The sequence below is a fragment of the Salvia hispanica genome, chromosome 1 (assembly GCF_023119035.1).
Source record: "Salvia hispanica cultivar TCC Black 2014 chromosome 1, UniMelb_Shisp_WGS_1.0, whole genome shotgun sequence".
NCBI lineage: Eukaryota > Viridiplantae > Streptophyta > Magnoliopsida > Lamiales > Lamiaceae > Salvia > Salvia hispanica.
The window spans coordinates 14,207,912-14,228,042 of NC_062965.1; the positions used below are offsets into that span (position 1 = coordinate 14,207,912).

General features: G+C 36.1%; 3 protein-coding genes and 1 pseudogene across 3 annotated transcripts; 2 read left to right on the forward strand and 2 right to left on the reverse strand.

Annotated features, from left to right (window-relative positions):
* Window positions 1-4,884: 4,884 nt before the first annotated feature.
* On the forward strand, window positions 4,885-9,676 carry LOC125187719 (annotated as a pseudogene).
* LOC125202848 lies at window positions 8,876-9,476 on the reverse strand. Its single transcript, XM_048101323.1, has one exon. It carries the CDS (start codon window positions 9,474-9,476, stop codon window positions 9,030-9,032), a length of 447 nt encoding a protein of 148 aa, XP_047957280.1. The 3' UTR covers window positions 8,876-9,029.
* A 3,290-nt stretch (window positions 9,677-12,966) lies between the features above and the next one.
* Window positions 12,967-15,518, forward strand: LOC125207108 (inosine-5'-monophosphate dehydrogenase 2-like). The gene is made up of 3 exons (XM_048106327.1): window positions 12,967-14,049; window positions 14,151-14,330; window positions 15,087-15,518. Exons 1-3 carry the CDS (start codon window positions 13,042-13,044, stop codon window positions 15,414-15,416), a joined length of 1,518 nt encoding a protein of 505 aa, XP_047962284.1. The 5' UTR covers window positions 12,967-13,041; the 3' UTR covers window positions 15,417-15,518.
* Window positions 15,519-15,542: 24 nt separating this feature from the next.
* Window positions 15,543-19,890, reverse strand: LOC125207100 (ent-kaur-16-ene synthase, chloroplastic-like). The gene is made up of 14 exons (XM_048106315.1): window positions 19,766-19,890; window positions 19,551-19,606; window positions 19,152-19,437; window positions 18,896-19,076; window positions 18,477-18,694; window positions 18,282-18,402; window positions 18,086-18,183; window positions 17,775-17,998; window positions 17,575-17,687; window positions 17,380-17,478; window positions 16,663-16,878; window positions 16,421-16,562; window positions 16,063-16,308; window positions 15,543-15,989 (listed from the first exon to the last, which is right to left on the reverse strand). The coding sequence occupies exons 1-14, from the start codon at window positions 19,845-19,847 to the stop codon at window positions 15,678-15,680; spliced, it is 2,394 nt and encodes a 797-aa protein (XP_047962272.1). The 5' UTR covers window positions 19,848-19,890; the 3' UTR covers window positions 15,543-15,677.
* Window positions 19,891-20,131: the final 241 nt, after the last annotated feature.

A 20,131-nucleotide genomic window follows, 5' to 3' on the forward strand; every position in this document is an offset into this window, starting at 1 on the left:
ATGTGAGATGGTGCCCGACCTTGACAGAAAAATGATTTATGTTTCAAATAAGTTTTATGAGAAAAATGAAGTTCGCAAAGGGTATGTCATGCCATGTTTTTGTTTTGAGAAATGCCTATCTGTTTGTTTAGCAAGAGAGTTGTCCCTACTAGACCTATTGAAATCGAGTTCGGGTCTGACTAGGGAGTGAGTCCCTACTCAGACTAGTGTACACCATTGGGGATCGTGAGCCGTCTTTTGGGTCGGCCGATCTGGTGATCGAGTTTGCGGCCACATTCTCGTTTCACATGTTGTTGATGTTGTTGATGTTGAGATGATGAGGTTGATGATTGCTTAGTGGGCAGTGAGTCCCTACTATGAGTTTAATCGAATTCGGGTCCTAGTAAGGGTGCGTCCCTACTTGGACTAGTGTACACGATGAGGACTGTGAGTCATCGAATGGGTTGGTCGGTTTTCGTGCTCGTGGAAAGTGGCCCCCTTACACGGCACTCTAAAGAACAGATATGGCAGTTTCTTAAATAACTCAAGGAAAAATGGTTGTGTTTTTGAAATGATGAGGAAAAGGATTTGAGGATGAGTGGAAAGTTTGTGCTTGTGAAATATTTTTAGTGTCTTGGGCCTTTTCAAACTAAAATCCCGAGGTCACTCAATGGCGGCATGACATAAATGTTTTATAAAATTGTTTTGGCATTTGTTCACTGAGTACATCAAGTACTCAGCCCTGCATTTGTTTTCCCTATGTGCAGGTTGAGCGGTGACGAGTGCGGCGGGTGTTGAGCATAAAAGTGAAGAATGTTTATCAAATGTTCAGAATATGTTGTGTCTTCATACATAGCAGTATTCTACTCTCGAAATGCTTCCGCTGAGTTGTTGTCTTTCTTTTGAGTTCTTATATTGTTGAGATAATATTCTTTTGAGTTGTTGATAGTCGAAATGGTACTCTGATTTTATTCGAGCTATTTCAATTTATATCGAGCTTTGGTTGAGTTTTGTTGTTTTCCCCTTTCTTTCCCGCTTCTTTAACCCTCCCCTAGTCGCGATCAACCGTGTTTTCTATCCTTAGAAAATGCGGTCGTGACACCTATTATAATACGAAGGTAGTAATAAATATTTTTTTCCACTCTTATTTTACTCTCTCTTACTTTATTTAATTTATGCTCTATTCTCTCAACTTTTTTCTCTCTTTTACCTTTTTTTTCTATCTACTTGACACGTTAAATATCCATTTCTTAAACTATGTGCCGAAAAATTCTATCTCAATTATAAAAAAATGAAGGGAGTGTTTCTTTTAAATGTTAAAATCTTAAATCATATCACAAATAGATTAGTGTTTCTTTTAAAGGTTAAAAGATCCAAAATAATTAGATTCATTATAAAATATGTATGCGTTTTATATTAAAAATTGTAATGAGTCTTTTAGTTTGATCTAGGCCTGCAAATTTATTCCGTTGGTTTCGGGCATATCCGATTCCGACTCAATACCTGACGGGTTTTGGGTACCCGAAACCCGAAACCCGAAATTATGGGTTTGGCCGCTTGGGTAGTTAATGTTAAGATTTTTCGGGTTTAGGGTACCCGAAACTCGTATTCGGGTATCCGACTAATACCCAATTAAATCCGATTAATCATGTGTATGTGATAAAGATTTTTATTTAGTATAGGGCCCATGGCCTATATGTTGGGACTACCGCAACGGAAGACGCGGAAACCAAACAGGTCCTAGACCATATCTATTTAGGTGATTATGCATTCGACTCTAATTTCATGCAATTTACATAGATCTATAGATATAACATCAAATAAACACATAATCATGCATATTCGATGTAGATTCGATTGTTACCTCATAATCCATCATTGGATTGACGTTGCTAGCTGCACCACCCGGAGATCCTTGGTTTATCGACCACGAATCTTCCATACTATTCCCTTGTCCTTGATTCTCCATCCGTGTGGGCGGATCTTAGATAATCAATTAAATAACTTTGAATGGATCTAGGACTACCGCAACGGAAGACGCGGAAACCAAACAGGTCCTAGACCATATCTATTTAGGTGATTATGCATTCGACTCTAATTTCATGCAATTTACATAGATCTATAGATATAACATCAAATAAACACATAATCATGCATATTCGATGTAGATTCGATTGTTACCTCATAATCCATCATTGGATTGACGTTGCTAGCTGCACCACCCGGAGATCCTTGGTTTATCGACCACGAATCTTCCATACTATTCCCTTGTCCTTGATTCTCCATCCGTGTGGGCGGATCTTAGATAATCAATTAAATAACTTTGAATGGATCTAGGGAAACCCAATACAAACACGAAATTGTCTAGATCTAATCCTATGAATTAGGATAGATCAAGAACAATAATCAAAACCCTAATTCTCCCACGTGCTAGGCACGAAAATCGATGCCAAGAGGGAGAGGAGAGGAAGCGCCGATTTCTAGGCTAGGGTTAGGGTTTTGTGTTGTCTTGGATTGTGTGCTAGGGTTTTCCTTTCATTCATTATTTATAGTGGACCTTATTGGGCTAGTAAGGGGATCCATGGAATGACTTAAGTGTTGGGCTCACCCATTAGATAAATTACTAATTAAATCAAATGACCCATGATTTAATATATTATCAATGGAATATTATTTTATTCCACTAAAGAATGATATTGCACTCCCATTTAAATCACCAAATTACAAATAACTTGGGTCCATTTTATTTTATAATATTTCCCGCGTTTAAGATTATCTTGATCCATCAATTTAATTCTTTTGTCTGCTATGTGACTAGAATTAAATTAATTCACTAAATAGTTTTTCTAGTTTGAAACTTTATTTATTATTCGTGGAATAAATTCCAACTGCGCAGTTTTCTGAATAATAAATTCCTTTTTCAAACACCTCTTGGGGATTGCCCCTTAGGGATTTAATCATACCACACTGGGCACGCGAATTCTATGAAATAATATTCCAATACCTTCATGCTATTCAATTACTACCACCCAAGATATCATGAACTTGAGTTACGTACAAACTCTCACATATTGATAAGTCAAAGTGGCGTTTGATTGAATAAACAATATTGATATTAATATCATAGACTAGAAAATACTAAACTTTCTGAAATATATTATTTCAGTAGATAGCAATAGAGAATACATTTCGGATTAGATCCTTTCAGTGCTTTACCACACCGGTGTTACTAATCTCTTCTTAGGTAAGAGAGAATTATCACAAACACCGCAACCGTACCAATAGGTAGCCAAAGTCTATCTAGGTTGTGAATACGTTTTTCTTCTTACTAGATCTGGCCAAGTCCCCTACTGGAAAACTCATGAGGAGATTCATCGAATTTTCCTACTTGACCTTCTTAGTAAAAAGCCTTAGACTTGTTTATCATATTTCAATAATAAACCATTATATTATATTATTTATTCTCATAATTAGGTAAACAAGTGGACGTGGCGTTTCTCGTATACATGCACAAGCTGACTGTACAAAGACATGTACGCTCGAAGCATCTTTTAGCATACAAACCCCAACACTATAGGGTAAATCTAGGTTAAATATACATAATCACATATAAATTTATGCCAAAAATGTCTTTATTTAGTGTCTATTTGTCTAATGTCTATTTGTATATAATATAATCATACTAAAAGAATTGAAGTTTAGACTTTTAATAATAGTCAATCAATAGTATTATTGTGTTATTTTTAATAATTTATATTCTCATCACAATATAATTTATATAAAAGAATAAATTCGAAATATACTAATTTCAGGTTTATGGGTACCTGATTAGTTAGGTTCGGATACTCGCACCGGGTATGGTATTAGGGTACCCGAATTCACATTCGAATCGGGTATTGAGTATGATATTTTTGAGATTTCGGGTTCGGGTACCTGAATTTTCGGGTTTGGATACTCGCAGGTACCTGAATTTACAGGCCTAGTTTGATCTATGAAAAATAATAGGTGCATGTGACATATGATAGGAAAGTTATGATAATATAAGTTCGATATTTCTAATTTATAAATTGTAAAAATAAATATATTGAGGTGAATAAATGCAAATATGGTGTCGTGTGATGCTAATGGTTAAAACAAATATAATATATTTACAAGAAATACATTAGATGAAATAATTTATTTAATTACAATATAAATATTTTTTATGTGATAAAATACATTATTTAAAACCATGTCGGCAAAATTTGCCATCAAATTAATTAATTTGACAAAAGTCATATTCTTCTGTGAATGAAAAACAGTCTCCTTCTATTATTTTGAAATGCTCAAGACATATAAACTCATTTCTAAATATAGAAATTTTCCTTTCATATTTTATCCACTTTTCTACTTCTTTTTTTACTTTGCTTACATTTTTTTCATACATATCTTATTTTACCTATTTTTTTTTATTTTCACTTATTTTATCAATTTTTTATTAAAATATGTGTAATCTACAAATATGTTTAATTTTATTGGATGGAAAGAATAATTAATTTGACATCAAATCATTGAACTTGTCGATTACGACTTGACATTGCCTCATAAATTAATACAATAATACTACTCCATATGTATACCTACTAAACAATAGTAGTAATGTTTATAGAAAACAATCTCTTGTCCCAGTTATCTCTTTTTAGAATCATTTTAATTGATGTTAAATTGTCCAAAATTGGCAACAATGTGATATATCGAGAAATGATTCCGTGCCCATCTTTTGCCAATTTTTGTGCGAATCAAGTATAGTTCACTTTTTTTATTTGGATTAATTGTAATTTTTTAAAATAAAAAAAGTTATTTATAAAAAATCACGAATTTAAAAATCGGATAATAACTTTAAATTTTAAAAAGAAGTAACTTGAATGTCGATGCGAATGGCAAAAAGCAGGACAGTTACCGTCTCCGCATTGCAATTCGCTTGCACCGATGATGTTCTCGCAAACGTCGAAACAGCAGAGAGGTAAATCCTCTTCCATGGGAATAATTTTTTCTGCATTTTGTAATTGTTTTTCCGTGCCGTAGAGAACATTAGTCAGTTGAGATTTTGGAGGAATTTTAATCCGTGCAACATGAATTAGTGAAATAGTCTGAAGCAATTTTGTGGTAAAGAGCGAAAATTAAACTACAAGAGATGCACTTCAATCGACAAGCTAATTAGGCATAATGAAAATTGTGATTTCCTGAGTTCGAATACCGAATATATTTATTGTCAGCGAGCAGTCGGTGGTTAAGGATTGATTGGTTTGTAGGAGTACTAGTTTTCTAACGATGAATTGTTGATTAAGATTGAACAATTGATATTTACTCAATACGACTTGATATCGATAGATGTTTTGAAAAAGAATTGATCACTCACATCATAACATTGTGTTTCAGTGCTTGTCCTTTAGTATTCAAAGTCGATCATGCTGTTATTATTTTACCTCAGAAGAAAAAGAAGTTTAAAAGGTAATGGTTCTGTTGGGCTAGCATTATCTTCTGATATGCATGTATCATGAACTTCAATGGAGCTGAACCTTATAATTCTCCCACATGTTGTTTCTTATATCTTAAGCAACCACATTTGTCAGAATGTTTTGGCATTTTATTGTAGAATGAACCAGAATACTTTTGGATGCAGGTTGGTCAGAGCAGCTCATAAGAAGGGGGCTAATATTCTTCTGATACAGGTTTGTTGTACTCTTTAATGAAGAGATTTAATTCCTTGAAACCATTGTAATCTCCATATGCCTTTCAGGTTGCTTTTGCTATAGTTTGTTTCGTGTTTTCTTGGATTTATTGGCTTCCAAAATTAATTTCATACTTCTACACTAGAATTTAGGCTATCTTATGGGAATGGAATATTTTGGAAGTGTCTTATGTAATCAGTGATTTTAACGTTCTTGACTTTTAATCAATTAATCCCACATGCAGATAACTTCTTTCATGTTAATTTTCTAGTGTCTGCAGACTCTGCACAATTTAGCTAATAGCTATAGAAGACAGCTCGAAAGCTAGTCAGGATTATTAGTTGCTTTGGTGGCTAGGATTTTTTTTGTTATAAACTTTTTCCTTACTTAGTGCCTTGTCTTCAATCGTTGCCTTTTTTATTGAATTGGGAGAAACATTACCCTAAATTTGTATTTTGCTCAGATCATCACAGGGTGTTCTACATCAACAACATTACGTCTCTTTCTGTGCCTATCTACTATTATTTTTTGAGTTGTGCTTATGACATTGCACCTTCAGGAGTTATTTGAAGGTTATTACTTTTGTCAAGCACAAAAGGAAGACTTCTTTCATCGAGCTAAACCTTGTAAAGAGCACCCGACTATACTGAGGTACAAATTTTCTACTCAAGAATCTAGAAATATATATCACTAAATCGACCAAGATACTTTTGGATATTGCCTTAAAGCAGTATGCGTCTCTAAGGCTTGTGGAATTCAGGATGCAGAAACTGGCCAAAGAATTGGGAGTAGTAATACCAGTTAGCTTTTTCGAGGAGGCAAACAATGCACAATATAATTCAGTAGTTGTGATTGATGCTGATGGGACAGATCTTGGACTATACAGGAAATCCCACATTCCAGATGGGTCAGGTTTGTTGAGTTTGATTGACGCATCCAAGATTGTATTTCTGGCAGAAGGGTTTAATTATAGGTGATTATGCTTTGTCCAGGTTACCAGGAGAAGTTTTATTTCAACCCAGGCGACACTGGTTTTAAGGTTAGGACCATTGAGTTGAATGATCAGTCTGATGCTTATATTTATCAAAACTATACTTGTGGTACTGTTGCTGATTGCTTCAAACCTTGGTGATGTAAATGTCAACATATATTCCAAATAAATCTGCCAATATTGGAGTTGGTAAGATGTCTTTACATCTAGCTCACCATCCTTCATTGTATAATTTTGTTTCAAGACCAGAGATCATTTAATATTTGAAATTACCACAAGAACAACAATAGCATAAAGTCTACTCCGCTCCTGAACTTCTAATTTTCTGTAGTCTAGCTTATGCGAACTGGTAAATACTAGTGATAGAGGGCGAAGCAGCTTGCAACCCTTCAGCGAGAGCTGATGATTACTTCTTGATACTTGTAAGGTATTTGCTGGGATCAGTGGTTTCCAGAGGCAGCTCGAGCCATGGTTCTTCTAGGTGCAGAAATATTGTTCTATCCTACTGCCATTGGTTCTGAACCTCAGATGATGGCCTAGATTCTCGAAATCACTGGAAACGGTGATGCAGGGCCATGCTGGAGCTAATTTGGTGAGTATTCTTAGAGCAGCACCATCTATGGATGAAAAGATTTTGAGCATCTTATAAATTGTTGTTCTGTTCAGGCATAAGATATGCTGTATGACAAATGCCGTATTGCAAGCACGGTTTCTTTATTAACCGTGCATCAGATCATAATTACTTTTGATCCCATGACCTCCATGCTTTATTATCCTTTTTCTTAATGGTGGGTATGTATGACACATGATGCTCTCTGTTTTCCTTAGTCTTTGGATATAGGTTTGCCTCCTTTGGCTGGAACTTGTTCACAAGGAGGTCCTTTTCTTGTTTAAAACTCATTAGTGCAAAGGTTTAGTTCCTTTGATTGCTTGCATGTTATGGCATATTTTTTATGTAAAAATTGTCAATGCACTCCCATTTCCAGTATGCTAATAGCCATATGTTTATACCCTAAAATAGCATTGCCCTTGTTCCTCCGCAAAGCTAGTGTGTATGTCTTGATGGAGGAAGGAGGAATTAAACTCTTTCAGCAGCCTGGCCCCTTTTTTAAATTTTGAATCCTGTCCTTTGAATATGTGTTTATCCAATCACAGTGTCATATTGGTAGCTTTTGCTTTCACATTTAACCTCATATGCCTTTTATACATACAGGTACCTTTAGGTGCATCAAACCGCATCGGTAAGGAAATCATAGATACTGAACATGGCTAGAGTGTGATCACATTCTATGGGAATTCGTTTATAGCAGGTTAGTCTTTTGCAAATTTGATCAAAATTTTCAGTTTAACACCTTTTACTCCCTACTAAGAGGATTTTGAACATGTTTTCTGTTGAATAGGCCCCACTGGAGAATTGATTGCTAATGCTGATGATAAAAATGAAGCAATTCTTGTTGCAGAATTTGATCTGGACAAGATCAAATCCAAGAGACATAGTTGGGGGATATTTCGCGATCGACGCCCAGATTTATATAAGGTTCTTCTGACCTTGGATGGCAGTAACATTTCCCTCTGATTCCATAGAAACTTTGGCCTTGCTTAATACAAAGATTTGTGATTTCTTTGTTTGAGCCCCTTAACTTTCTTGGAATGATATTCAGCCAATCGAGAACCTAAGTCGCTTCAATAATGTGACCCTTTTCAGTTATTCAATTTGCATACTTAGTTCGATGAAAATATGCTCTTTTGGTTGTGAATCGTGGTATTAGTGTATTAGTGCATGCTTTGGAGTTTGTTGATGAGAAAATGCAGTTGTTCAGCTTTATAAATGATTGAGTGACAATTCCAGTAAATTATTATATTATTCAAGTCTCATAAATTGATTAAACAGCATTATTTTAGTCTGCTAGCGAATTATATGTAGTAATTCTACCCGTATTAATTTGATGACTTATTGAGATATCCCATGTTATCATAAATGACAATGTTGATGATTTTGATGATGTGGATATCTCAAATTTCCGAGTAATTAAGATATATACGGCTCGAAATGCCACGCGGCTGCAAACTGAACTCGACCAGTACATGGAGGAAGCTTAGAGAATGTATGAATTGAGGTCCGAGTGAAAGTCAGGTGAAAGGGAAGAAGAAGAGTTGAAGCGTACAGAAAATGAAAGAGGAAACAATATAAACAGAAGCAGCAAAAATGCAGGTTTGTGTTGTGTTCTCTCTGCTATGAAGTAGCAACATTTTATGAATTACTAGAGCTGTCTTATTTGCATGATGGAAAAAAAGGAGGTGGCATTGACATTGATGCAAACATGACTTAATTAGCTGGTGCCTACTTGTTATTTGCAGGTGCCATGGATGGTCTCGACGTCGTCCTCCTCCTCGTCCGAGTGAACGACGTGCACCTTGAGCCGCCCGTTCTCGCGGCACGCGTGCAGGAACTCCTGCGTCGAGATTCTCATCTCCGTCAGAATAAACCTCCCATTCTGCCTTATGGGCTGCAAGCACCTCTTCCCGATGCAAGATATGGGCGGCGGAAACCCCCCATAGTTCCTCCTCGCAGGACTCCTCATCTCCTCCTCGTCCGACGACGACAGGGAGGACGTGGGGGAGAGCGTGGAGGAGGAGGGATTGTGTTGATTTAGCTGACCAAATATCTCTGTGAATGAATGGTGATGGTGATTGTTGTCTCCTGCAGTAGCTTTCATGGATTGGATATGTTTCCATGATGGATTTTCAGGCAATGGCATCTCAAACAGCTGCTGTAGGCCGCCGCATGTTGCCATTTCATTTGCTTTTTCTTGGCTATAATCTAGAGATTGATGGTGGTGTTTTGGTGGTGGTGTGAAGCTTTTCCCGACCCCATTAAAGAATAATGAGAAATGGGAAAAGGGGTGAAATATGACTAAATTCTGGTGAGCATTATGTGGGTATGAGCATTGAAGGAGAGATGTGTTGATGAAGTCAAATATTGCCACTTTAAATGCGGGCTGCCTCTCATTTTTGTGTTTATCCCACACATCAGATCAGATTAACCTAACCCTCTTCACTTTTGACTCTTCATTATTTTATCCAACTAATAGCATATCATTCATGTTAATATCACAAGCATTGTAAAAATAAAAGGATAAATGGTCGACTTTGTTCCATCGTTTGGGCTGTTTATCTGAAAATGGCCCGTCGTTTTGGTAATTACTTATATTTTTTAGTATCCATTGTTTCATTTTAAAGAATAAAACGTCCTGCAATATATATCTGGCGATGGCAATATTGACATAACCATCGTAATTACATGCCAATTAAGTAATCGGTGTGTGATTTTGGATAATCAACGTATAATTTGTGTAATTGACGTGTAATTTAGGTGTTGCGTCGATGATCATCAAAACTGTATTGTAGGACATTCTTTTCCAAAAATTAATAGATATGTAGCAATCGGTAATTACCTAAACAGTGAGATATTTTTAGGTAAACGTCTTAAAACGATGGGACAAAATCGATGTCTTACCCATAAATAAATAGATACAAACGCTTGCAAATCATGTATACATACAAAAAGACTGAATGGCTCAAATTAAGTTGCACTACAAAACATGCCATCTTCTCAAAATTGCAATGGGCTTTAAAAATTTGACTTCATAGAACTGCAAGTCATTAGATGAATTCAATATTAGTGCACGAAGCATTACTTTTCTGTCACATAAAATGGCCTCGTCCATTGAATACTAATTCATCTTGTACAAATATGAGACATTAGGGAAAAACAGGTATAATCTTAACTAAAAATTGATAATTACCCTAAAATTGGTCCATCCATACACTATTCGAAAGTTGAAACCCATTGGTTTTGACTTACATGACGCAAATCATCCAATCATACATTCTCAAACCACATGTTAGCTTCAAATCGACATTTAAAAAAAATCTCTAATTATTTATCTCTAAAATAATTCGAATCATACATAATTAGAATTATAAAGCGAAGATTACTCCTAATTGAGAGCAATGAAGATTATAGTATAAAATCTAAAATATCATTGATTGACGCTACCTCTACTATTTTGCTCTAGATTGCCGCTAGATTTTATTACAACTTCCTTAAATTTATACCTTGACTCGTGAATTCCAAAAATTGAATAATAAATCAAGCAAATTTCCAAAATAAACCCAAACTAATTGCTTCCTCCTTAAAAAAACATTATAAATTGGAGTTTTCGGATAAATATTCAACCAGAAAAGTAAATCTACAATGAATAAAATTGTCTTGTTGTTCTTATGTGTGCAAGTCTTCTTTCTTCAACTGGTTGTGGATGGATGTTTTGCCACAACAAAACATCATGTTTATATCCTCAATAATCTCGTTTCGAATTCAACATCACTGAAGATTCATTGTGCATCAAAAGACGACGATCTCGGATATCATACCCTTTCTACCAACCAAAAATATGAATGGAGCTTTTGTAAAAACTTTTTCTCGACTACATTATTCTTCTGTCATTTCTGGTGGGATTCAAAGGACATAGCTTTTGATGTTTTTGATGAGAAATTCTTTGCACGATCCACACGCGATGCATGGTGGGTAGCAAAGAATGATGGTATTTATTTTAGTGATTATCGACAACCTTATCCATTGACAAAAAAATATGATTGGAAAAGTTAAGAAAAAGATGCTGTATCCGTTGCCTAGACACTTCTTGATAATGTGATTACTCGAGACTATTGCATATGAATAAAATTTAGTTTTGATTTAAGATATTTGTCGTGTGATCATTTCAAGAGATGTTATATTGAACTACTAGTATATGCAACGTTAGTGTTACTTTGAAAATGTTCATTGCTCTCACGTTTGTTCAATAGCTTATATTTGGGTAAGTTATTAATCCTAAACAGACAAAAAATGCTTGCTCATTTCAATAGTATATATAGTTAAGTATCCAAATTGAATTCAACTTTATTTGAGCACTTTCTGGTATTTCACAAATTTTGGAGAGTTATAATTTTCCTAACCCAAATAATTCCACATCTCCCCAGAGTTTAAACAACCCGACCCGACCCGACCCGACCAATTATTTCATAAAATTACACAATTCGCTAAAGTTTGTGGTATACGTAATTAACAATTTTTTAAATTTACAGAAAAATAAAAAAATGGCTAAAGTTCATAATTTTCCAGATAAACAGATAATTTTCGCTAAAATCAGGTCGAATCAGACTTGTTTTGACAAGTGAATATAACCAAAATTTTAGTCCACAGTTCTCATGCATAGTAGCGACACACTGTTTATATAATTGTAAATAATTTTGTCATTTTTAATAATTTCCTTAACTAATTAGAATATAATTTTTTAAGTTTATTTAATCACCCACTATGTTAATTAAGAAAGGGATAATAATTAATAGTGTTAAATTAAAAAACTCCCATTTCGAAAAGTAAATTAAAATAAAAAATATTCACATATTTATTTTTGGGTATTTTTAAATACTTACTGCAGCCTTTTTTGTCTTGTCACAAAATTCTCTACTTTTGATTGGACAATTTTCGTGGAAATTTTTAAACGAAAATGAGTTATTTTTATTAAAATTTTAATTTTCAGATAAATCGTAACAATATTAAATATGTGTATGTAAGATAATGATAATAATAAAATAGTTTTTCACCCATTTTCCATACTTTTTCACAAAACGTATGTTAAGTGGTACTCCCTCCGTCCCCAATGAATATGCACTTTAGGTTTGACATGGATTTTACTATTTTAGTGTAAAATTAGTAAATCAAGAGAGATGTAGAGAGAAAAAGTAATTAAAGTATTGTTAGTGGGATGAACTAAAAAGTGTATATTTTTGTGAGATTTTTTTTATAAATTAAAAAGTGTATATTTTTGTGGGATAGACTAAAAAAGAAAAGAGTGCATATTCTCGTGGGATCGAAGAAATAGTACCAGTAAAATAAGATACTACTAATTCAATTATGGACAGGAGGAATAATTGAATAGTAGTTTCCAAAATGGTATACTAACTTTTAGCAAAACATTATTAATTCTCCACTGAAATTATTTAGAGTTTATATAATACTACTTGGAGATACTCCACGTTTTAATATTTTTATAGTATTAATGGATCCTTTTATTTTATGATGGTGACTTACAGCAAACATCAATAATTCTTAATTGAAATAATTTTTAATTGATAAAATAATTAGTGGAGATACTTTTTATTTTTTATATTTGAATAAATTAAACCGAATATCGAAATTTCCCTCCATTTAAACGCCCACCGCCGCCACCATATATACTATCGACGGTAAATCAAAACCCTAAGCTCCGCCGCCGACCACCGCCACTACCGACGGAAATGGACGCTGCTTCTCTAATCGACGATGGATTCCCAGCCACAAGGCTGTTCAATCAGGGATACTCCTACACATACGATGACGTCATCTTTCTCCCTCACTACATCGACTTCCCCACCGACGCCGTTTCCCTCTCCACCAAGCTCAGCCGCCGCGTCGCCCTAGCTACACCCTGCGTCTCGTCTCCGATGGACACAGTCACCGAATCCTCCATGGCCACCGCCATGGCTTCGCTCGGTGGTATTGGTATTGTACACTATAACACTCCCACTGTTAATCAAGCGTCACTCATTCGCCGAGCTAAATCGCATAAAATTCCTTTTAGTTATGAGATTATATTTAAGTCTCCTTCGGATTCAATTTTGTCTGTGGATGATTTCTGCTCTGCTCCCTGCATTTTTGTCACCGAGTCAGGGAGCCAGAGCTCGAAATTTTTAGGTTTTGTGAAGAAATCTGATTGGGATAAATTGGATGAGAAGGAAGTTAGGGTTTCTGATTACATGACCAAGTCTTCAGTTACTCTCCCTACTAGTTATAGTTTTGAGGATGTTGCTGGATATTTAGCCAAAGATAAGAGTGAATTTGTGCCATTGGCGAGGGATAACGGGGCAGGGGTGGAGGAAATTGTTAATTTAGTCACTAGTGAAGACGTGGAGAGAATTAGGGGGTTTCCGAAGCTGGGGTTGCCATCACTGGCGCCGGATGGGAGTTTCTTGGTGGGTGCTGCGATAGGGACTCGGGATTCGGATAGAGAGAGGTTGGAGTACTTAGTGAAGGCAGGGGTGAATGTGGTGGTTCTTGATAGCTCTCAAGGAAATTCAATCTATCAGATTGAGATGATCAAGCATGTCAAGAACACGTATCCAGAGCTGGATGTGATTGGTGGGAATGTGGTGACGGCCTATCAGGCGCAGAACTTGATTCAGGCAGGGGTGGATGGACTTAGAGTTGGTATGGGGTCAGGTTCCATTTGCACCACCCAAGAAGTATGTGCGGTTGGGCGTGGACAGGTACTTCATAGAATGCATTTGTGTTTTTATCTAATTAATATTGTTATCCAAACTATCATTTTTTTGATTTGCCAAGTTAATTGGTGATTTTGAATATTCAGGCAACAGCAGTTTATAAGGTTGCATCGATCGCTGCTGAGAGTTCTGTGCCTGTGATTGCTGATGGTGGAATATCAAACTCGGGACACATTGTGAAAGCTTTGACCTTAGGAGCATCAACTGTGATGATGGGTAGCTTTTTAGCTGGAAGTAATGAAGCTCCTGGTACTTATGAATATCAGGTAAAGCTTAAAACTACTTTAAAATGACTTATTTTAACTTCAAATTTGCAAGTTTTACTGCGAAGTTTCAATAGTGATACAAGGTGCAAAGCAAATATCTATCATATACTGTGTTTTTTTGCATATGGTGATGCATATCATATGGAGTCTGTAACATTATGGGGAAGGATTCTCTAATGTGGAGTCATCCATAGCATCTGCTACTGTGGACAAAATTGCACCTTTTCATCACTTTTTTCATTTCCCTTCTACTTTTTGCCTGGTATCTACATGCATAGACAATAGTTGTTCTAGAGTTTATGTATAATCCATCATTTTTATTATTCTAGTGTTCCTATGATAGTTTATTAATTAAACTTATTTATGTACACCTATATTGTGCTGTGACTGCACTGTTTCATCATCACCTTTTTTTTTTCATTTCCTTATCTTATTTTTGTTATCTGCATTATTAAAAAAACTGCTGCTTCATTAATAAAAATAGTTGTTATAGTATTATTGTTTAACATTTTTTTTTTATTTTAGTGTTCACATAACTAAATTTTAGTAGCATAAAATTTAAATTGTACTTGCACTAAAATTGTTTCGTGCTTTACTCACATACCTTTAAATGGATTATATAAAGTGTTAGGATGGTTTGAGGATATTGTAAACTGATAAGAAGAGAAAGATTGATAGTACTTGTTCCTTATTAATCTGAATGATAATCTTTGTGATCTGTCATTAATTGTAGGTTCTGTTCTCATTTGTGTTTAGGGTGGTCGGCGAGTGAAAAAATACAGAGGTATGGGATCCCTTGAAGCAATGACGAAAGGGAGTGATGCCCGATACTTGGGTGATACAGCAAAGCTGAAAATAGCTCAGGGTGTTGTTGGAGCAGTGGCTGATAAAGGTTCTGTGTTGAAGTTCATACCCTACACAATGCAAGCTGTGAAACAGGGATTCCAAGATCTTGGCGCCTCCTCCCTACAGTCTGCTAATGACCTCCTGCGTTCCGGTGTGCTAAGGCTAGAGGTTAGAACTGGGGCCGCACAAGTTGAAGGCGGGATCCATGGATTAGTCTCGTACGAGAAGAAATCCTTTTAAATTACCATCTCTTTATCTTTTCCTTTCCAAGATGTTGTATTAAGAATTGTGATATTGGCTTTTAGTCTTTTACAATAAATCATCCCATGCCTTGGTTTCCCACTGCTTTCGTTTTCTTGCAATAAATAATGGCAAACAGCAAGTAGTTGCAAACCCAATGGGTATAAATATTCAGTTGCACAACACTATCAAATGTTTAGTGCAACAATATTGTGGAGTACAATTCAAGCATCATTCTAACAATTCTTTAGGTACGAGTTATCATATCTTCTGGTCCTTGAGAAGAATAGGTTGCTGAATAATTTCATTTACCATCTGAATCAAACCCTGCAACTGAAATCCGTCGTCTTCACTGTAGAACTGATGCAAAACGAATGATATATGCCGAAACAATTCCTTGCACGGTTTTGGTAGGACACTCTTCTTCCCCTCCAAAACCAAACTCAGCAATTCTCTCCTTTGAATCTCAATCCAGCTTTCAATCACAGAAATGGCAGCTTCTTTACCTACCTCACCGCCATGATTATTAATGTACATAGATAATGCGTTTTGTTTGCCATCTTTGAGCTCCCTCTGCAGGCGAAAGAAGAATCAGCAAACCAACCGGGGCTAACAGAGGAATTCAAACGATGAAAAATGTTACTACCTCATAACCACGGATGTCATTCAGGAGGCGTCCGCATGTGCTCAACAATTTGAATAGGTTATGGTACTCGGAATGGTTAACCATCTCTTCTGAGAGCTTCGGCCCCACAAGATAAAGAGCTGGTAGGAGAGTTGGCCCCAGACCAAACGATACATATCCGTTGCTCATATATTCATCCATTGTCGGGACAACGTTGTCTCTGGCCCATTCATTTTCTCTCATCATAGAATTTAGCAAATCTAACCACTGAAGATGCCAGCAAATATCATGTCATGCATAAGTTACACGATTAAGAGCTTCTTAACGGTTTGAAAGGCCAATAACAATGGAATTCCAGAATAGAGGTAAGGGATCTCACAATGCGAATTATATGACCAGTAACACAACGCCCTTGTAGCTTGGATGCTTTGTCACCAATCTCACAGATTGTGTGCTTAAGTGCTGAAAATATTATCTGGACATCATAGGAAGAGCATTCGGTACTAACACCCACATCCCATCTGCGACCAGAATGATAATAATAATAATAATAAACAGTTACTTCCTGGTCATCAAAATACCATGAGATCATAGTGGAGAAGCGTAGGGACATGAACAAACAATTCAAGCATCTGAATTAAGTTTTTGCATTCCTCCATTGAACCTCTAGAATCAAAAAAGTCATCTATCGCAGCCGTCAAAACCCCATTTTTGGCCCATGACATGCGTGCATCTGATAGTTCTGGAGCAAAAAAGGTTGCTGCTGCAGAAAAATAACAGTAGGCAGACTTACTCCTTGCAAACTCCAGCTCATCAAATCTACTCTCCACAGCCCATCTAAAATAAGACACACATAGCAAGGGTAACATAAGGTAACAAAAACACATGTCAACTTATGTGTCCAACGTAAATAAGCGGATACCATAATCTCTCAACAATCAAGTGCCATAAACTTTGTGATGCCTGTTGTTAAGTTGCATGATACTCTTAAGAAGGTTGAATGAGAGATTCTTAAGAACCTTAATATGTGTAAAACTTCTATTCCAAGAAACAAGTGGTCCTTTTCGGAGCACATATATGCTGAAATATACGATATATGTAAGGGACGGAAGATTATTTGAGAACCAAGGGGTCCTTTTAAGAAAAATGCTTCCGGACTTAATTGCACAATTCTTTTGCTCAGCAACAGAAAGAAGATGCTAAATATTCTTCGCTTTATGGATGATTAGTCACACTTAATTTGACGTCAGAGGATATAATTCATTGTAGGATGTGATCCAAATACTGGTAAAGTAACCAATGGTTCTTCCATTTCTTATGTTGTCAAGTGAAGCATACTTTTCAAGTTCTCTGAGTTCTTCACGATGTGCAGCTTGACATTGATTGAAGTCTTCTACGGACAGAAAAAGGAAATCCTTGTTGCCAAATTTAGGCGAACTGATTTTCAAACAGTATAAAAACAAAGTGTAAGTTCAAAAGGGATGGCGGGGAGAGACAGAGATGAAGGGGATGACAATTTACTCAAGGAATTACCAAAATGAAGTTTTCAAAATTCTTGTATTATCAAAGTTGTAATGCTCAATGTTTTTCTTCTTTGCCACCCTGTCGATGATTGCATAAAATGGATACTCAATAGCCTTGTTCACCTGTGACATGAGAAGAACTTAGCTTAACTAATTCATGCAGACAGCTGAATATATCCCAGCCTTGTGAGTTCAACTAGAAGTATCTACCTCTGCATTAATTCCTCTTCCAAGTTGACATGACTGACTCAAACCACTGACTAATTCTTGCTCAAGTAAAAGTTTAAGCCTTAAATTTTGTTTCTCAAGATCTCTCTCATTTGGATAAAGTATGAGTTCAGAAGCCTTATATAATTCAAGAGTTGTTTTAACGTCTGTCATATTTCCACGAATGGAACTTGAAAAGCACTCTTGTAGAATTTTTGTCACTGGATCTGCATAACACGCCAAACAATTAGAATTCCAACAAAACCACTCCGTTCTTCTCGATGAAGTAAATAGTGTTTAGCTTCGAAATTGACCTGAGGTCACATCATATCCATTCAATCGCAATGTCCGGAATGCTAAGGCGCAAGCTGAGGCGTCCATGAATATCTCTTCATTGCCCTGCATCCAACATCTTTTATGGACTAATGTCAAGAGCAATTTAGCAGTATAACTTTGCAAATCTAATCATATACAACAAAGTAGGATTTACATGTATATGCTGCAGACTACCTGTATGTTTCATCCAACACATTTTGAATCTCCGTCAAAAAATGCCGGCTGATCCCCAACCTTTCAAGATTATCAACTATGCACAACTGAGAGTATATATCTAGAGGATAAACTGCAGGAACTGATGGGAGAGATAAAAGTTGTTAGGATTAAAAAATTTGCACTGTTCAAAGGCAGATCATTTAGTAAAGATACCTGCATTTCCAAACTTCTTCAAGGCTAAATGTAAGTAGCTGAGGCAGTCAGAATTGCGCAGGGCAATAAAAGCAGCTGCTGTCGTAGAGGGACAGTTGAAAAGCGATCCATTTTTTCTTTGATATTTCATAACTGATTCCCAGTTCTGTAACTCTCCCATTCCCTCAGCTATGTACGCCCAGTATGCTTCCCTCTCCGACGAGTAGTTTTGGTTACCCCTATATAATACAAAGATTGAATAAACATGCATATTTGTTTCAGCTCTTCTGCCAAAGTGCATTTGGCTACAATACCAATCAGGATCAGAAGATGTTTGCGTTCCTCTAGACAAACTTAACCTTTTTGATATTTAATGTGAGACACCAAACAATTACATAATGTTTCAAATAACTAAAAAGTATTGAGCAAGACAATAACACCTCTTAAGCTCCAAATCCCTCTTATGCATCAAATCATTAAATGTAGTTGGCTCTAGCCGCAGGTTCAAAGAGGAACCTCTGGCATAATCAAGCATGGCAGGAAATACAATATTGAATCCCACAGGAGTAATCTGACACTCGTCGGTAGCTGAAGCAAAATTCAATTCCATAAAATGCAAGCCTGCAAAATGTATTAATATCAGTGAATCAGTTAAACATATGTATGAAGTTTGGCCTATATGTAAAGCAAACGCACCCTTGTTGATTTGTTCTTCACCAACACCCCATTTTTCAAGTGCAAGAATGCAGGCCAAGGTAGAAGAAATAACATCTTTCTTTAGCAAAGAGTGATGGTGGGGACGAGCCCACGAACCATCAGGGCACTGGTTATCCAGCAACCAGTTTAGACAATCCGGGAAGCAAGGCTCCCCCCACGAAGTTGGAGACGGGACCATAGCAACCCATGCTGTATCATACGTCGAAACAGAAAGTCCATCGTTATGAAACAGCTTTGCTATCCTTCCCCTCGTCTCCTCAAAGCACTGTAACGTTATTCACAATATAAATAAACTTCTCCCTTGACTGATATGCTACAGCAGGCATACAAATTTTCAGATATAGTACTACTAAGAAAGATTATAAGTATTAGTTATACCGCTGGCGTTAAGGAGATTTGAGCTGGAGTAGTTTGAAGCCCAGCTCTCACAGAAGCTGTAGGTAAGAGAGAAAAACATTGGCCACTAATTTATTACTGAAAACAAAGATTGAAGGAGATAATATTCCAGACAAAGTGAAGTGTTCATAACATAAACAATAACTATTTCACATACACAAAGTCACCAAAGCTACAATTTTTTGCACCGCTTATACCTGAAGCAGGAGAAGAGCTGAATCTCCGAAAGCGTGATTCATTGGGGCAAATTAACAAACAAGTGGAGAGTCGAAGCGGCATTGCTTCCCTGAAGAAAGACCCTTTGGTGATGTTCAACTTGGCCAGAAAGTGGAATCAATTCAACAAGAAACTCTTTTTAAACTGCACAAGATGACAGAGTGTGAGTGTGAAGCGTTCTGATTTGTCTATTTGAATAATACTCAACGTACACCATTGCTTCCTTTTTTTACTGCCTCATGCATGTTACTTCATTGAGGCTATAGAATAAAATAAGAGTAATAAAAATGGTCATGAATTATGAGTTTATCTTGTCAATAGTTCTTACACTTTAAAAATATTTACAG

Excerpts from the sequence above, each read along its gene's own strand:
- LOC125202848 (XM_048101323.1), bottom strand. The coding sequence starts at position 9,476 with ATGGCAACATGCGGCGGCCTACAGCAGCTGTTTGAGATGCCATTGCCT.
- LOC125207108 (XM_048106327.1), top strand. The coding sequence starts at position 13,042 with ATGGACGCTGCTTCTCTAATCGACGATGGATTCCCAGCCACAAGGCTG. Across the intron at positions 14,050-14,150 it reads GTGCGGTTGGGCGTGGACAG|GCAACAGCAGTTTATAAGGT; the intron begins GTACTTCATAGA and ends TTGAATATTCAG. Across the intron at positions 14,331-15,086 it reads CTGGTACTTATGAATATCAG|GGTGGTCGGCGAGTGAAAAA; the intron begins GTAAAGCTTAAA and ends ATTTGTGTTTAG.
- LOC125207100 (XM_048106315.1), bottom strand. The coding sequence starts at position 19,847 with ATGCCGCTTCGACTCTCCACTTGTTTGTTAATTTGCCCCAATGAATCA. Across the intron at positions 18,695-18,895 it reads AGGGATTTGGAGCTTAAGAG|GGGTAACCAAAACTACTCGT; the intron begins GTGTTATTGTCT and ends TGTATTATATAG. Across the intron at positions 17,999-18,085 it reads TGGATATGATGTGACCTCAG|ATCCAGTGACAAAAATTCTA; the intron begins GTCAATTTCGAA and ends CGTGTTATGCAG.